General features: G+C 30.2%; 3 protein-coding genes and 1 pseudogene across 4 annotated transcripts, besides 2 other annotated features; 2 read left to right on the top strand and 2 right to left on the bottom strand.

Annotated features, from left to right (window-relative positions):
- Positions 1-635: 635 nt before the first annotated feature.
- On the top strand, positions 636-2,128 carry TVAGG3_0648690 (glycosyltransferase family; the record flags this gene model as incomplete). Its single annotated transcript, XM_001328634.1, has 1 exon — positions 866-2,032. One exon carries the CDS (start codon positions 866-868, stop codon positions 2,030-2,032), a length of 1,167 nt encoding a protein of 388 aa, XP_001328669.1.
- Positions 2,129-2,293: 165 nt separating this feature from the next.
- On the bottom strand, positions 2,294-2,859 carry TVAGG3_0648680 (uncharacterized protein; the record flags this gene model as incomplete). The annotated part of the gene is made up of 1 exon (XM_001328635.2): positions 2,450-2,806. One exon carries the CDS (start codon positions 2,804-2,806, stop codon positions 2,450-2,452), a length of 357 nt encoding a protein of 118 aa, XP_001328670.1.
- A 204-nt stretch (positions 2,860-3,063) lies between these two features.
- Positions 3,064-3,663, bottom strand: TVAGG3_0648670 (uncharacterized protein; the record flags this gene model as incomplete). Its single annotated transcript, XM_001328636.1, has 1 exon — positions 3,064-3,663. One exon carries the CDS (start codon positions 3,661-3,663, stop codon positions 3,064-3,066), a length of 600 nt encoding a protein of 199 aa, XP_001328671.1.
- Positions 3,664-5,940: 2,277 nt separating this feature from the next.
- Positions 5,941-7,245: a mobile genetic element.
- TVAGG3_0648660 lies at positions 6,037-7,165 on the top strand (annotated as a pseudogene). Its single transcript has one exon. A coding segment is annotated over exon 1 (1,129 nt).
- A 1,317-nt stretch (positions 7,246-8,562) lies between the features above and the next one.
- Positions 8,563-9,256: a mobile genetic element.
- The last annotated feature ends 3,311 nt before the right edge of the window (positions 9,257-12,567 follow it).

Below are 12,567 nucleotides of genomic sequence, written 5' to 3'. Positions count from 1 at the left end.
CTATATAATCAAAATTCCGAAAAGTACAAATGTCAATAATTGAAAAAATCCAAAAGTTAAAAAAGAACATAAAAAAAGTAAAAGAAATAAACAGTAACGAAGTATCTTTGACTTCCATTGTACAGAAACGATAACGCTCTCGAATGGCTGAGGCTTGAGCTGGAGATCTGATATTTTACTATATGATAGTGATATTTTGTTGATAAGAGTTGCTGTCAGAAATTTCTCCATAAACTGCGAATCAAAAGGCGTACCTATCAATTTTTGAATAGTTTACATTTCTAATGCTAATGGTGCTTTCACTGAGAGTGAGTAAAGATTATCAAATACGAGAGCTCCAATAATCTGTACATGCAATAAGTAGTATAGTAGCTTCTAGTTATGCTTAAATTTCCTGTTTAAAGCTTGAATAAAATTTAGAAATCTTAAATTTTGAAGTTAAACACGAAAATATCGTATTAATTCATCCTATATGAATGTCTGTTTTATGATTCTTTGTTGTTATCTCGAATTAGAGCGAATAGTTTGGGCGGTCCAAAAGGCGTACCTGGCAGAAATCGACTTTTTGAGAGAAACTCATATAATTAATTGTATGGCTTCTCTCAAAAAGTTGAAGGTAGGTACGCCTTTTGACTCGCAGTTTAAATGTTAGAAAAAAACATACGAAAAGAATGAATTAAAAAATCGGATATTTAGATCACGAGTAAAGAATATAGTAACAATACAAAATGCTTAATTCAAATATAGAGAAGTTCAAGATCATGATCAGTTACAGTTTCCGTCAAATTTTTCAATTTCTATAACGTTAGGGATTTGTGGATTTTTTTGGTCTCTTCTTTCATTCTTAACATGTTATTCTGCATTTATGGCTTCTCAATTTATAACGCATAATCCGAAATTTGCACTTTCAGGTTTTGGAACTGAAATTTGGAAACACGTAGTTTTTTTCTCACCTAGACGCAAAACTGATAAACCACTTCACATTAATTCCCCTGTAATACGCTATATTGATGAAACTTCTCAAGATCAAACTCAATATTATTTATCATTTCTGAAACCAAACATAACAAATGAATTTAACAATAATTCTAAACGACTTAAAACAACGCACTATATGTTAAAAAAGGCATATGTCAGCTTTAATGGCGCTGTTGGTTTTGATTGTTATACAATTTTCCTCCAGACTGATTTTGCCAAAAACGCAACAACCGCAAAGGTTGTAGGTCATTATCACGAAGTTGTTGTGACAGGATATTTATGGGCAACTTATAATTTCGGACATTCCATTTCTGATTTCATTATTCCTTTGCTTTTACTTCCTGAATCAATCAGATGGAGATCCCATATCATTGTTTTCTCGATGCCGTTTCTTTACGATCCATTTCTTGATCTCCTTGGCTTCACACAAGATCGAAGAATATATTTACCAGAAAATACAGAAAGATACATTGCAGCAGATGTTCTCCACTGTTTTGCAAATGATACATTTTACATCAGCCAATGGGGACCAAACACTTATAGATTTAAACGATTTGTGCATCAAAAGCTAGATTTAGATAAAATTCCATCAACAGATTATTGTTTTACAAACAGACCAAAAGGAAAAGCGAGACACATTCATAATCTTGATGAAATAATTAGTGCAACAAAATCAAAGTTCCCAACAATTGATTGGAAATTTGTTCGTGATGATCATAAGGAACTCATAGAATGTGCAAAAGATTTCAAGAAGATTAAGTTTCTTTTTGGTCCTGTTGGATCAAATCTTTTTAAATCCATTTTTATGGCAGATCACACTGTTGTTATTTGTGTCACTGCATTTTTCCTTGAACATCCCCTCCCATATTTCTGTTCAAGTTGTAAAATATTTGAGTTACAATATGATTCAATTACAACACATCATACTGGTGTTGGTTCCCCAATTGATGTTGATGATGCATTGTTCCATATAGGAAAGTGTTTGAAAGTATTAGAAACAAGAACCTGGAAAGCTTATTCTGAAGAAGACGCTATAAATAGAAATAAGGGATGAACAAATCAATTAATCTATTAGAACTCAAACATGTTCTTTAAGAACAATGTGTCAATAAGAAATATTTCTTATTCATTCAATGATGAAGAATAAAACTACATAGTTGATAATTAAAAAACTTCTAAAATACGCTCAAATTTTGACTTTTCTGCTGAGATTTTGAGAGCTAATCTGGAGAAGATATATTTCATAGTGATATTTTTTCCATGTAATATATTAACTCTTCATCAAATTCAATACAATTCTCTTCTGAAATAATGCAGAACATCCAAAAGAATTATTTGGATTTATAATAATTCCAAGATTCAAAAGAAGTTCTGATGATTATGATGAATATAGAAAGGAATATGGTTCAAATTAAAGATTAAATTTCATAAAGTTTACTATTTATTCGCAAAATTAAAAATAAAGAGAATTTCAATCGATTTTTTCATCAGATAATTCTTCAAGATCTTGACCTAAATAGAAATTTTGTTCAATTTTAGCATCTTCTTCGAAATCATCTTTGAATGGATCATCATTTTCTGTTGATCGCGTAAATAATGGATTATCAAATGTAATACCATCAATATCGGTTGAATTAACGGTGTTGATTTCTTCAACATTCATCTCTTGAACGGAATCTGTTTCTTCATTATTCTTTCCTTTCATATATACATAAATTGTGTAAAAAAGAATAACAATAGCTCCAATGAACAACAGAGACATAACAATCAATCCGATCTCCATGTTGTGGATCGGTTCTTTATTTTTATTTTCTTCATTAATAAGCATCTGTTGACTGTTACATTGCTGTTTTGTGCTATTTTCTTCTTCAATATTCAAACTTGATTCACAGCTCTTATTTATAACTTCAATGAAACCGACAAAAATGAATAGCCATGACAGCAGAAAATGATAAAAACAATGAAGAAAAAGATAATTAATAGGCTAGATAACATAGAAGTCATATATATAATACATTACAAATAATTTGGATATGTCAAATGTGTTTATTATTAATTCGATAAACATCTAGAATTTCAATCAGTCTAGTTTTCGGAGACTTCATCAATATCATTGCCCAAATAGAAGTTTTCTTTAATTGTATTATCTTCTTCAAAATCATGTTTGAATGGATCATCTTTTTCGATTGATTGAGTAAATAATGGATTATCAAATGTAAATCCATCTATCTCATTTGGATGGATTATCGTTACTTCTTCAATGTTCATTTCCTGGATGGACTCTGTTTCATCAATATCCTTTCTTTTCATATATGAGTAAATCGTGAAAATGAGACATATAATAGTTCCGATGAACAAAAATGATATAACAATCAATCCTATCTCAATGTTGTACAAAGATCTTTTCTTTCCATTTTCCTCATTAAATAGAATCTGTGAATCATTACATTGAGAATTTGTGATGTTTTCTTCTTCTTTTTCTTCTACTTTATCTTCAACATTCAAACTTGGTTCGCAACTTTTATTTATAACTTCAATGTAACCAACAAAATATTCAGGATATGTGGAAGAGTAAAATTCAATATTGGGGGTTGTTTCACGACTTGTTTCATAATATCTCCGTGAATTATTATACAATACATGAATTGAATTTGTCCAATCATAGCATAATTTTGGAAATCTCATTACAGAATTTTCGAGATTATTTTCAGGTATATTTCTACTAATATCTGAATCTCCAGACTGCACCGATATTTCCAATAGATCAATTATTTGAATTGAATGAGGAAGCATTAAATAAACATTTTCATGAGGTTTAAATTTGAAATTTGCCATATTAATTCTTTTTATACCTTCTGTTAGCATTGTTATCTTATTTGAAATCCTACCAAATAGAAACAATATTTCCATTTCATTGTTTTTATCTCTATTTATTTTAATAAATTCATTATTTGTAACAATGAAATCAGGATGATATTGACCATCTATGAATCCTATTTTTGTTATTGGTGTATTTGCAAATGGATTTATGATATCTGATAAAGAAATGGGCAAAATAATTTCAGTTAAATTTGTATAAGAAAATGATTTTTCATTAATACACATGACATTTTCTGTTAGAGTTATTTTTGATAGTTTTGAACAATTATAAAAGCAACTATAAGGAATTTCACTTGAACTGAAATAAACTTCTTTTAGTGATTCCATATCTGCAAATGCATAACCCATGATTTGTAATTCATATGGAATTTTTAACCTTTTAACGTTATTTGAATATCTAAATGCGGAAAATGAAATAGCATGAAAGTTATTCGGAATTATTACTTCTTCATTATTTTCTGATATATTATATGATAGCAATGTAATTGTATCATCTAATGAAGCTGTAGTTCTATCAATATTTTCAACGGTATATAGCATTCCACTTTGTATTTTAACATTGCCTTTCAATTCAATCGATTTAAATTTCTTGCAATTTTCCAATTCAGAAAGAGATATATAACCATTTTCTTCGAATATGACTTTTTCCAACATATCATAATGATCAAAAATGTGCAAATATTTGACTTTCGGGATGTATTCATTCCTAGAAGACGAAGTGATTGTATTTAATAATGTTATTGATGTTAGATTTGAATATGCAAATGAGTATTGTTCAAGAACTTGAACTTTATTTATATTTATTCCATTCTTTAAAGATGCATTATAAAATGCAAATTCACTAATTGAACAAATACAATCAGGAATATTAATTTCTTTCAAGTTTGAACAGCAATAGAAACAGTAAGCTGGAATTTCTGCAATAACATCTTCTTCTTCCAGTTGAAAAGTAAACTTCTCGAGATTAATACAGAATTGAAATGCATTTGCCCCTAAATTTTTACCTGAGAAGATAATTTCTTTCAAAGAATAACATTTGAGAACATTCCAAAATTTGCATAATGAATTTTATCTAATTCCAAACAAATGCAATCTGAGAAAATATATCCTCCACTCCAATAACCTAATTCTCCCAACCCATAAATTGTTTTCAATTTACTACAACCTTGAAAAGCTGCTGCTTCTATATAACTAATTCCTGTGAAATCGAACATTGTTAAAGACTGACAATTCCTGAAACAAGCACGAGATAACCGGCGCATTCCATTGTTTACATTAAAAAGTGCCAAATTTCTGCAATTTGCAAAATCACATACACTAATGCGTTCATTATAATTGGCGGCAAATTTTTCTAGCGAAATACAATTATAAAAGTTGAATCATAGATCCAATACGCATACATCAGTAATTGTTATTGTTTTCAGATTAAGGCAATTCAAAAATACACTATTACAAAGATTTACTGATTTAAATTTTACTGATGATAATTTTATATTATCACGAAACGCGCTCTTAATACAAGTTATATGTTTACTTTCAAATATCAGATTTTTCAATGAACAGTATTCAAATGCACAACTTCCTATCCAAGTTAAATTCGAAATTCCTTCGACAATTTCAAGATTGATACATTTTCTAAAAGCAGAATGTTCAACACTTGTTATATTAGTGCTTAACACCACTTTTATTAAAAAGTTACAATTCTCTAACATATAATCTGAAACTGCTTTAATGTTTCCTGGAAATCTGAATTCAATTAAACCACTTTCACTAAAGGAACCAATACCAAATTGCATAACAGATTGAACATTTACATTTTTAAGGTTTTCACAGTTGGAAAATGCATATTCTTTGATAAATTCTATATGTTCTAAATTAATCTTCGAAATTGCTGAGTTTTCAAAGGCATATTCTGAAATATTTTTAATAGTTGGACTCATTATAACTTCTTCGAGAGCAATGCTATTTCGAAACATTCTACTTGGTATACTTGTTACAGATGATTCGGAAAAATCGAATATTTTGACAATATGAACGCCATAAAATGGATACACTTCACTAACTTCACTTGTAAGTTTAATATAGGGTGTCCAAAGGTGCGTTTAGCACAGCGCTCTATATGAGACTATTAAAGGAGATATATGCTGATTATAAATATATAATAAAAAATATGAATATATGTATATGATGAGTATGTTGTATTTTGGCGCCATGCCGGGATATAAAATGAATTTTGAGACAAGAGGCGGTTTCGCGGGAAATTTTGGCGGGATTTTTTTTCATTTTTTTAATGAATCATAAAGAAAACATCCTCGCTCTTGCAAAAAAATGCAAAGACTGTAAAAAAATCTACGAGACATTGGTAAAATGCTTCGGTATGGATGCTCCTAGCTATTCCACTGTAACGTATCATGTTAGGATGTATCACTTCATGAACAAAAAGGCGCCCATCATAAAAATTGACAAAAAATCACCGGATCAAAGAAAAATCAAAGCAATTCTTCAAGCGCTAGATGAAGACCCAAGAGCATCACTCAGAAGGATAGAGGAGATGACAAAGATACCACATACAACAGTCAGTTATTATCTGCACAATTATTTGAACTACAAACTAGTGTATACACGTTGGGTTCCGCACAACCTTAATTCAGTTCAAAAAAAATCTAGAGTCCAATCTTCGAAAGAGCTCCTCTCTATATTGGGTGCGTATCAATCCAAGAAGTTTCGCTTTTTAGTAACAGGGGACGAGTCTTGGTTTCAATATGCAACAGAAGCCAAAATCATGTGGATCCCGAAGGATGAAAATCCGCAAACATTCCCGAAGAAAAAAATTGACACACCAATGATGATGTTGTCGGTTTTTTGGGGCGTGAATGGCATCATCGCAATTGATATTCTTCAAAAACCTAATACGATGAATGCTCAGTATCTAATTGACAATGTTCTTACTCAAATTATCAATTCTGATGAGTTTGAGAAATCCAAACAACAAAAACAAAAGTTTGCAATTCATTTTGATAATTCAAGAGTTCACAAAAGTCATAAGGTAATGAATTACTTGGTGGAAAACAATGTCAAAGTTGTTCCAAACCCAATTTATTCACCTGATATTGCACCCTCTGACTTTTATTTATTCGGCACGCTAAAAAAGAGAGCTGAAGGACGCGAATTCGCGAGTCCAGATGATCTTGAAAATTTTGTAAGAGAGCAATTTGAGCAATTTTCTCATGATGATTTAAAGCGTGTCTTTCAAGCCTGGATCGATCGCTGCGAACGCGTGATTGAATCCAATGGTGATTATATTTAAATAAACTTTATATATATGTAACTTGTTTATTTCTATTCGCAGTATTCAGGTTTGTGCTAAACACACCTTTGGACACCCTATATTATTGAGAGAATTATTAGTTAAAAAATCGAAAATTTCGGTATCTTTCGAATTTTGTTCTGAAAAGTCATTATTTGATGATACAATCATAAAACTGTCTTGTTTTTCTAATGAAGAATCAAATTGTAAATTTTTCCTCAATAGATCCAAAGAAAATACTTTTGTAAGCATCATTAAAATTTTTATAAGATTTTCAATGATCTATATCAAAAGTTATATGAGAGTTAAAATTAGAAAATTACCCTACTTTTCCAAGATAAACACAAGTTACCCAACTTGATATTTTACGTAAAAAAACTCTTTAAGTTCATGTTCAAACAACATCATTTTAGAAAAATTCAATTTTTTCCAAAAGTGTGTGAATTCAAAAAGTCACAATATATCTAGTTATTACCCAGTATTAATTTTTTAATTTAGTTTTTGAGATATTCATTTTATAATACGTATTATTCAGAAAATTAAATACATTTGTAAGGGAAAACGGAATTAATAACAAATATATGAATATCGTGGAAGAGTCAATTTGAAGAAAACATTATTATTTTGGATTTGTGTTTATCTTGTTATGTGATTCATATTTTCACGATCTGACAGCAGAAATCGAATCAGCGGAGCCTGAAGAATCAGATTACGTGGGGAAAATAGGTTTTGAACGCTTAGATAGGGATATAATGAGACTTTATGAGGTATGCTGTATAAATATAGCTTTTGCAATAATATGTCATGAGACTAGAATATGAAGAGAGTATATATGTGTTATTGTCAAATGTTTATATGTGGAGATAGCTCGGTAGAGTCTATAAAATAGTTCAGTACATGCCATAGGGAATATAAAGCACAAAAAATAATAAATAAATATTAAATAGGGAAATTAATATTTTAAATAATGTAAGTAAAGTATTTTCTCTAAGTATCATAGTGGATGACAAACAAGAGTGCACAATGCACTCTTGTCGGTCAAAGTTTTGCAATCGTATTCTGATTGCAATAAATTGTCTCGTTCTGGGAGACATGCACAGGCAATGTCTCCCGGAATGACACATGCAGACCAACAAGAGTGCACAATGCACTCTTGTCGGTCAAAGTTCCGCATTCAAGTTATGAATGCGGAACAGTATGCCATTCTGGGAGACATGCACAGGCAATGTCTCCCGGAATGACACATGCAGACCAACAAGAGTGCACAATGCACTCTTGTCGGTCAAAGTTCCGCATTCAAGTTATGAATGCGGAACAGTATGCCATTCTGGGAGACATGCACAGGCAATGTCTCCCGGAATGAGACACTGCGACCGTCAGGAGTGCATATTATCATCAAAAATTCAAAAAAAAAACATTTTTCTTTTTTCTTTGGCGAAAAATGTACTTATTTTTTTCGAAATTTTCGAAATATGATTTTTTCGGGAGACTTTTTCAAAATTTTAATATGATAAATATGAGTTATTTTATGTTCTCTATTTGAGAGTCTGCTTATTTTTGAGTATTGAGCAAGATTGAAAAATGAGAATATTTAGGAACATAATAAATCGATTTATCTCGTCATGTAGTTCATATTTTCGCGTTCTGAGAGCGGAAAACGCATTTTTTGAATGCGTAGATTCCGAATCACACGGAAAAAATAGGTTTTAATAAGAAAAATAGACAATTTATGAAGTAACAAAGCACATAGTATTATAAAAAAGAAAAACATTTTTCTCATATGAAAGAAAATATAACGTATTTTTTACAGAGCGTAGGTATATATCGAGCCAATTCACACCATAAATTCTTTTCTCGTTCTCGGGCCTATAAACAACCTGAGGTGCACAACAATATTAACTTATACTGCTGTTATCTGGATTTGAATCCTCAATTGAGAGAATTCCAGATAACTTCAGTATAAACAAACCATATACATGTTTCCTCCTTGCTTCTAGGCCAAGCATAACAAGTACATTACCTTAGAGCAAATCTCATTCGGAGTTTCTCATTTAATGAGAGACTCCGAATGAAATTTGCCTATTTGATTAATATCGTGCTTTATGAGATGCAAATTCTGATGATAAATATTGATCTAGAGCTTATATAAGATGCGAAGAAACTTCAAAAAAAGCTAACCGGTAAAGACAGCAACTTGCAACACCAAGTTGCTCACGTAGTGATTACAAGCATATCTGCAAGGCAAGTCCTCAGGATGCAGAACTTTGCCTGCAATCAGAAAAGAGATTGCAGCAGAGTAACCGGTAAAGACAGCAACTTGCAACACCAAGTTGCTCACGTAGTGATTACAAGCATATCTGCAAGGCAATGTCCTCAGGATGCAGAACTCTGCCTGCAATCAGAAAAGAGATTGCAGCAGAGTAACCGGTAAAGACAGCAACTTGCAAAGTCAAGCAGTTTCTGAGATTTTGATTTATAAATCATAAACCTTCATGCTTGATGATTTTGTAGAATTGTTAACTCATGTCATCAGTTAATGCTCACCTAAGGGAGGTGTTTTGCGGGAGCTGGGGGTATCTTGGTGAGTACTCAGGAGGCCAAGAAGGGCACCCCAACCGACATTTTGCTGATGGATTGAGTTCGCAACCATTTTTATAACCGTAAAAACCGTCGGGACAAAACAACTTGAATAATTGAATTTTTTAATGATAATGATTGTGAAATAACATGTAACTATAATTTAAGAATGCCATATTTTTGTTAAAAAAAATTTCGAAAAGTGAGAGATTTTCCGTTCTAATAAATATATTTGATAACCGGGGTGTCCCCGGAATCAAATAAATTATCATATCGAGAATCGGAGATCCTTGCAGTTTCGATTTTTTCGAAAAGTGAGAGATTTTCCGTTCTAATAAATATATTTGATAACCGGGGTGTCCCCGGAATCAAATAAATTATCATATCGAGAATCGGAGATCCTTGCAGTTTCGATTTTTTCGAAAAGTGAGAGATTTTCCGTTCTAATAAATATATTTGATAACCGGGGCGTCCCCCGGAATCAAATAAATTATCATATCGAGAATCGGAGATCCTTGCAGTTTCGATTTTTTCGAAAAGTGAGAGATTTTCCGTTCTAATAAATATATTTGATAACCGGGGTGTCCCGGAATCAAATAAATTATCATATCGAGAATCGGAGATCCTTGCAGTTTCGATTTTTTCGAAAAGTGAGAGATTTTCCGTTCTAATAAATATATTTGATAACCGGGGTGTCCCCGGAATCAAATAAATTATCATATCGAGAATCGGAGATCCTTGCAGTTTCGATTTTTTCGAAAAGTGAGAGATTTTCCATTTTAATAAATATATTTGATAACCGGGGTGTCCCCCGGAATCAAATAAATTAGCATTACTAACATTCCTTTTTTATTTAAAATTTTCAATTCTTAAAACAAAGTTTTACTTCTATTTAATTATTTGCCATGAAAGTATAGAACATTAAAAATTTATCCTACTACCTCCACCCTTATAATACCTTCAAAAAAATTATATCTCAATTTATTTTCTATCTTTATATTGATGTGCTTATTCAAAAACACTAAATCATAAGTCTTCAGTTCTCAAAATACTCTCAAATTATCTCATTGCGCATATTTTGAAATTTGATAATTTTAAATTGTTAAAAAATTCATTAATCACAGTAAAATATCTATATACAACAATTAACTAACCGATTTCACATCTTGAACATTCGCATTTATTTAATATATTTGAATATCATTTACATCTTATTGAATTAGATCATAAATCACAGTTCCTTAATATACTATCTAGCTAATCATTATTGTTGCACAACTTACATTTGATTAAACACACGTGTATAATTCTGTACAACTCATATCTCTATCAATACTTTATTTATAATCAAAACAAAGGTTAAAATTGTATACCCTGTCACTGTAGAGTATTCTCCCAACTTTAAAGTGAAAATCAAAATTTGATATTTTAGTAATTTCATGTGAGATCGTTATTTTATAGGAAAACATACTGAAAATGTTTATAAGATGTTTCTCTATCATATGCCAAAATATCATGGTTTAAATGCTCTCCTAAGTGTCTATAACTGAATTTTAGGGCAATAACCTTATTCTAAATGTTGGGAAAGTAGGGTATAAAGTATGAATGAAAAAGTATAAAATTTATGAATAAATTTAAATCAAATTACATAAGCCATTAAATCTAATGTAAACTAATATTCTCTAATTCAAAATTGATTTTATGCCAATTGAATTTTGAAAGTCAGTGGGGTCCATTATAAATTCCCCCATTATTATGAATACGGTACCATTATTATAAATTCCATTTAATACGCATAATGGATTAATTCGAATAAAGTGTCAATTCGAATAACCGCCAAAAATGGAATAACGGGTTTTATGGAAATTCCATTTATTTTATCGGAATTTCGAATAACCGTTTTATTCGAATTTCCATTCAAATTAGAATTTCGAATAAACGGGTGTTATTGGAATTTCTATTCCAAAAAATGCAGTATCCACTATATGTAATTGATCTAGCTAATCAAAATTTCATACCAAATATATTTAATCTTTTGGAAACAAATGATAATCCATATTTGCTATATTTGATGTGTGAGTATTAAGCCAAAATATTACATTTTCTTGGAATATATTGCAATATATGAAAAATAAAATTGAAATTTTCATTTAACCCATACTTTTATAAAATCAAAATTAAACTATTCACTGAAAGCGCTTAGAAGCTGCCATATTCCATTAATTTATTTCTGATATCAGAAAAATCCGAAATATATATATATAAACATTTTCCTTCGTAATGTCTCCGAATCATTTTTCTCACTCAATATTGATTGAACCTCTATCAAAACTTTGAATATGAAACCTTATCTATATTAAAAATAATAATCATATTATTATATATTATTCCGAATTTTCAATTATTATATTATTCATCGTTTTAATTGAAAATTAACATATTGTGAACAAACGGTTTTCAATATGGTTTATTATAATACACTGGATAAAGAATCATAATTACAAATTCTCTATAAAATATTTAACTAAAAAACAAACGTATATTTTTATGAGCACATTGAAATTTTCCCCTTTGTAATAAAATAAGACCAATTTTCAAAAAGTTTTTAATTGATTTAAAAAGTGACAGATTTTATTAAGTTATTTTTAACAAAACTATGAATTTACATTAATGATATTTTCATAAAAAGTTATCGTATTTTTTTTAGAAAAACTGTTATGCTAACAGCATTTACTCTTCAAAAAATTATGCAGTCATCATCTACTGACATTGAGTTTAATCTCGAAGAATCACTTGTTACAATAAAATCAAGCGAAATCTTAGAT

This window comes from Trichomonas vaginalis, chromosome III (assembly GCF_026262505.1).
Source record: "Trichomonas vaginalis G3 chromosome III, whole genome shotgun sequence".
Classification (NCBI taxonomy): domain Eukaryota; phylum Parabasalia; order Trichomonadida; family Trichomonadidae; genus Trichomonas; species Trichomonas vaginalis.
Note: the sequence above shows the minus strand (reverse complement) of the source record. Positions and strands in the feature narration are given on the sequence as shown.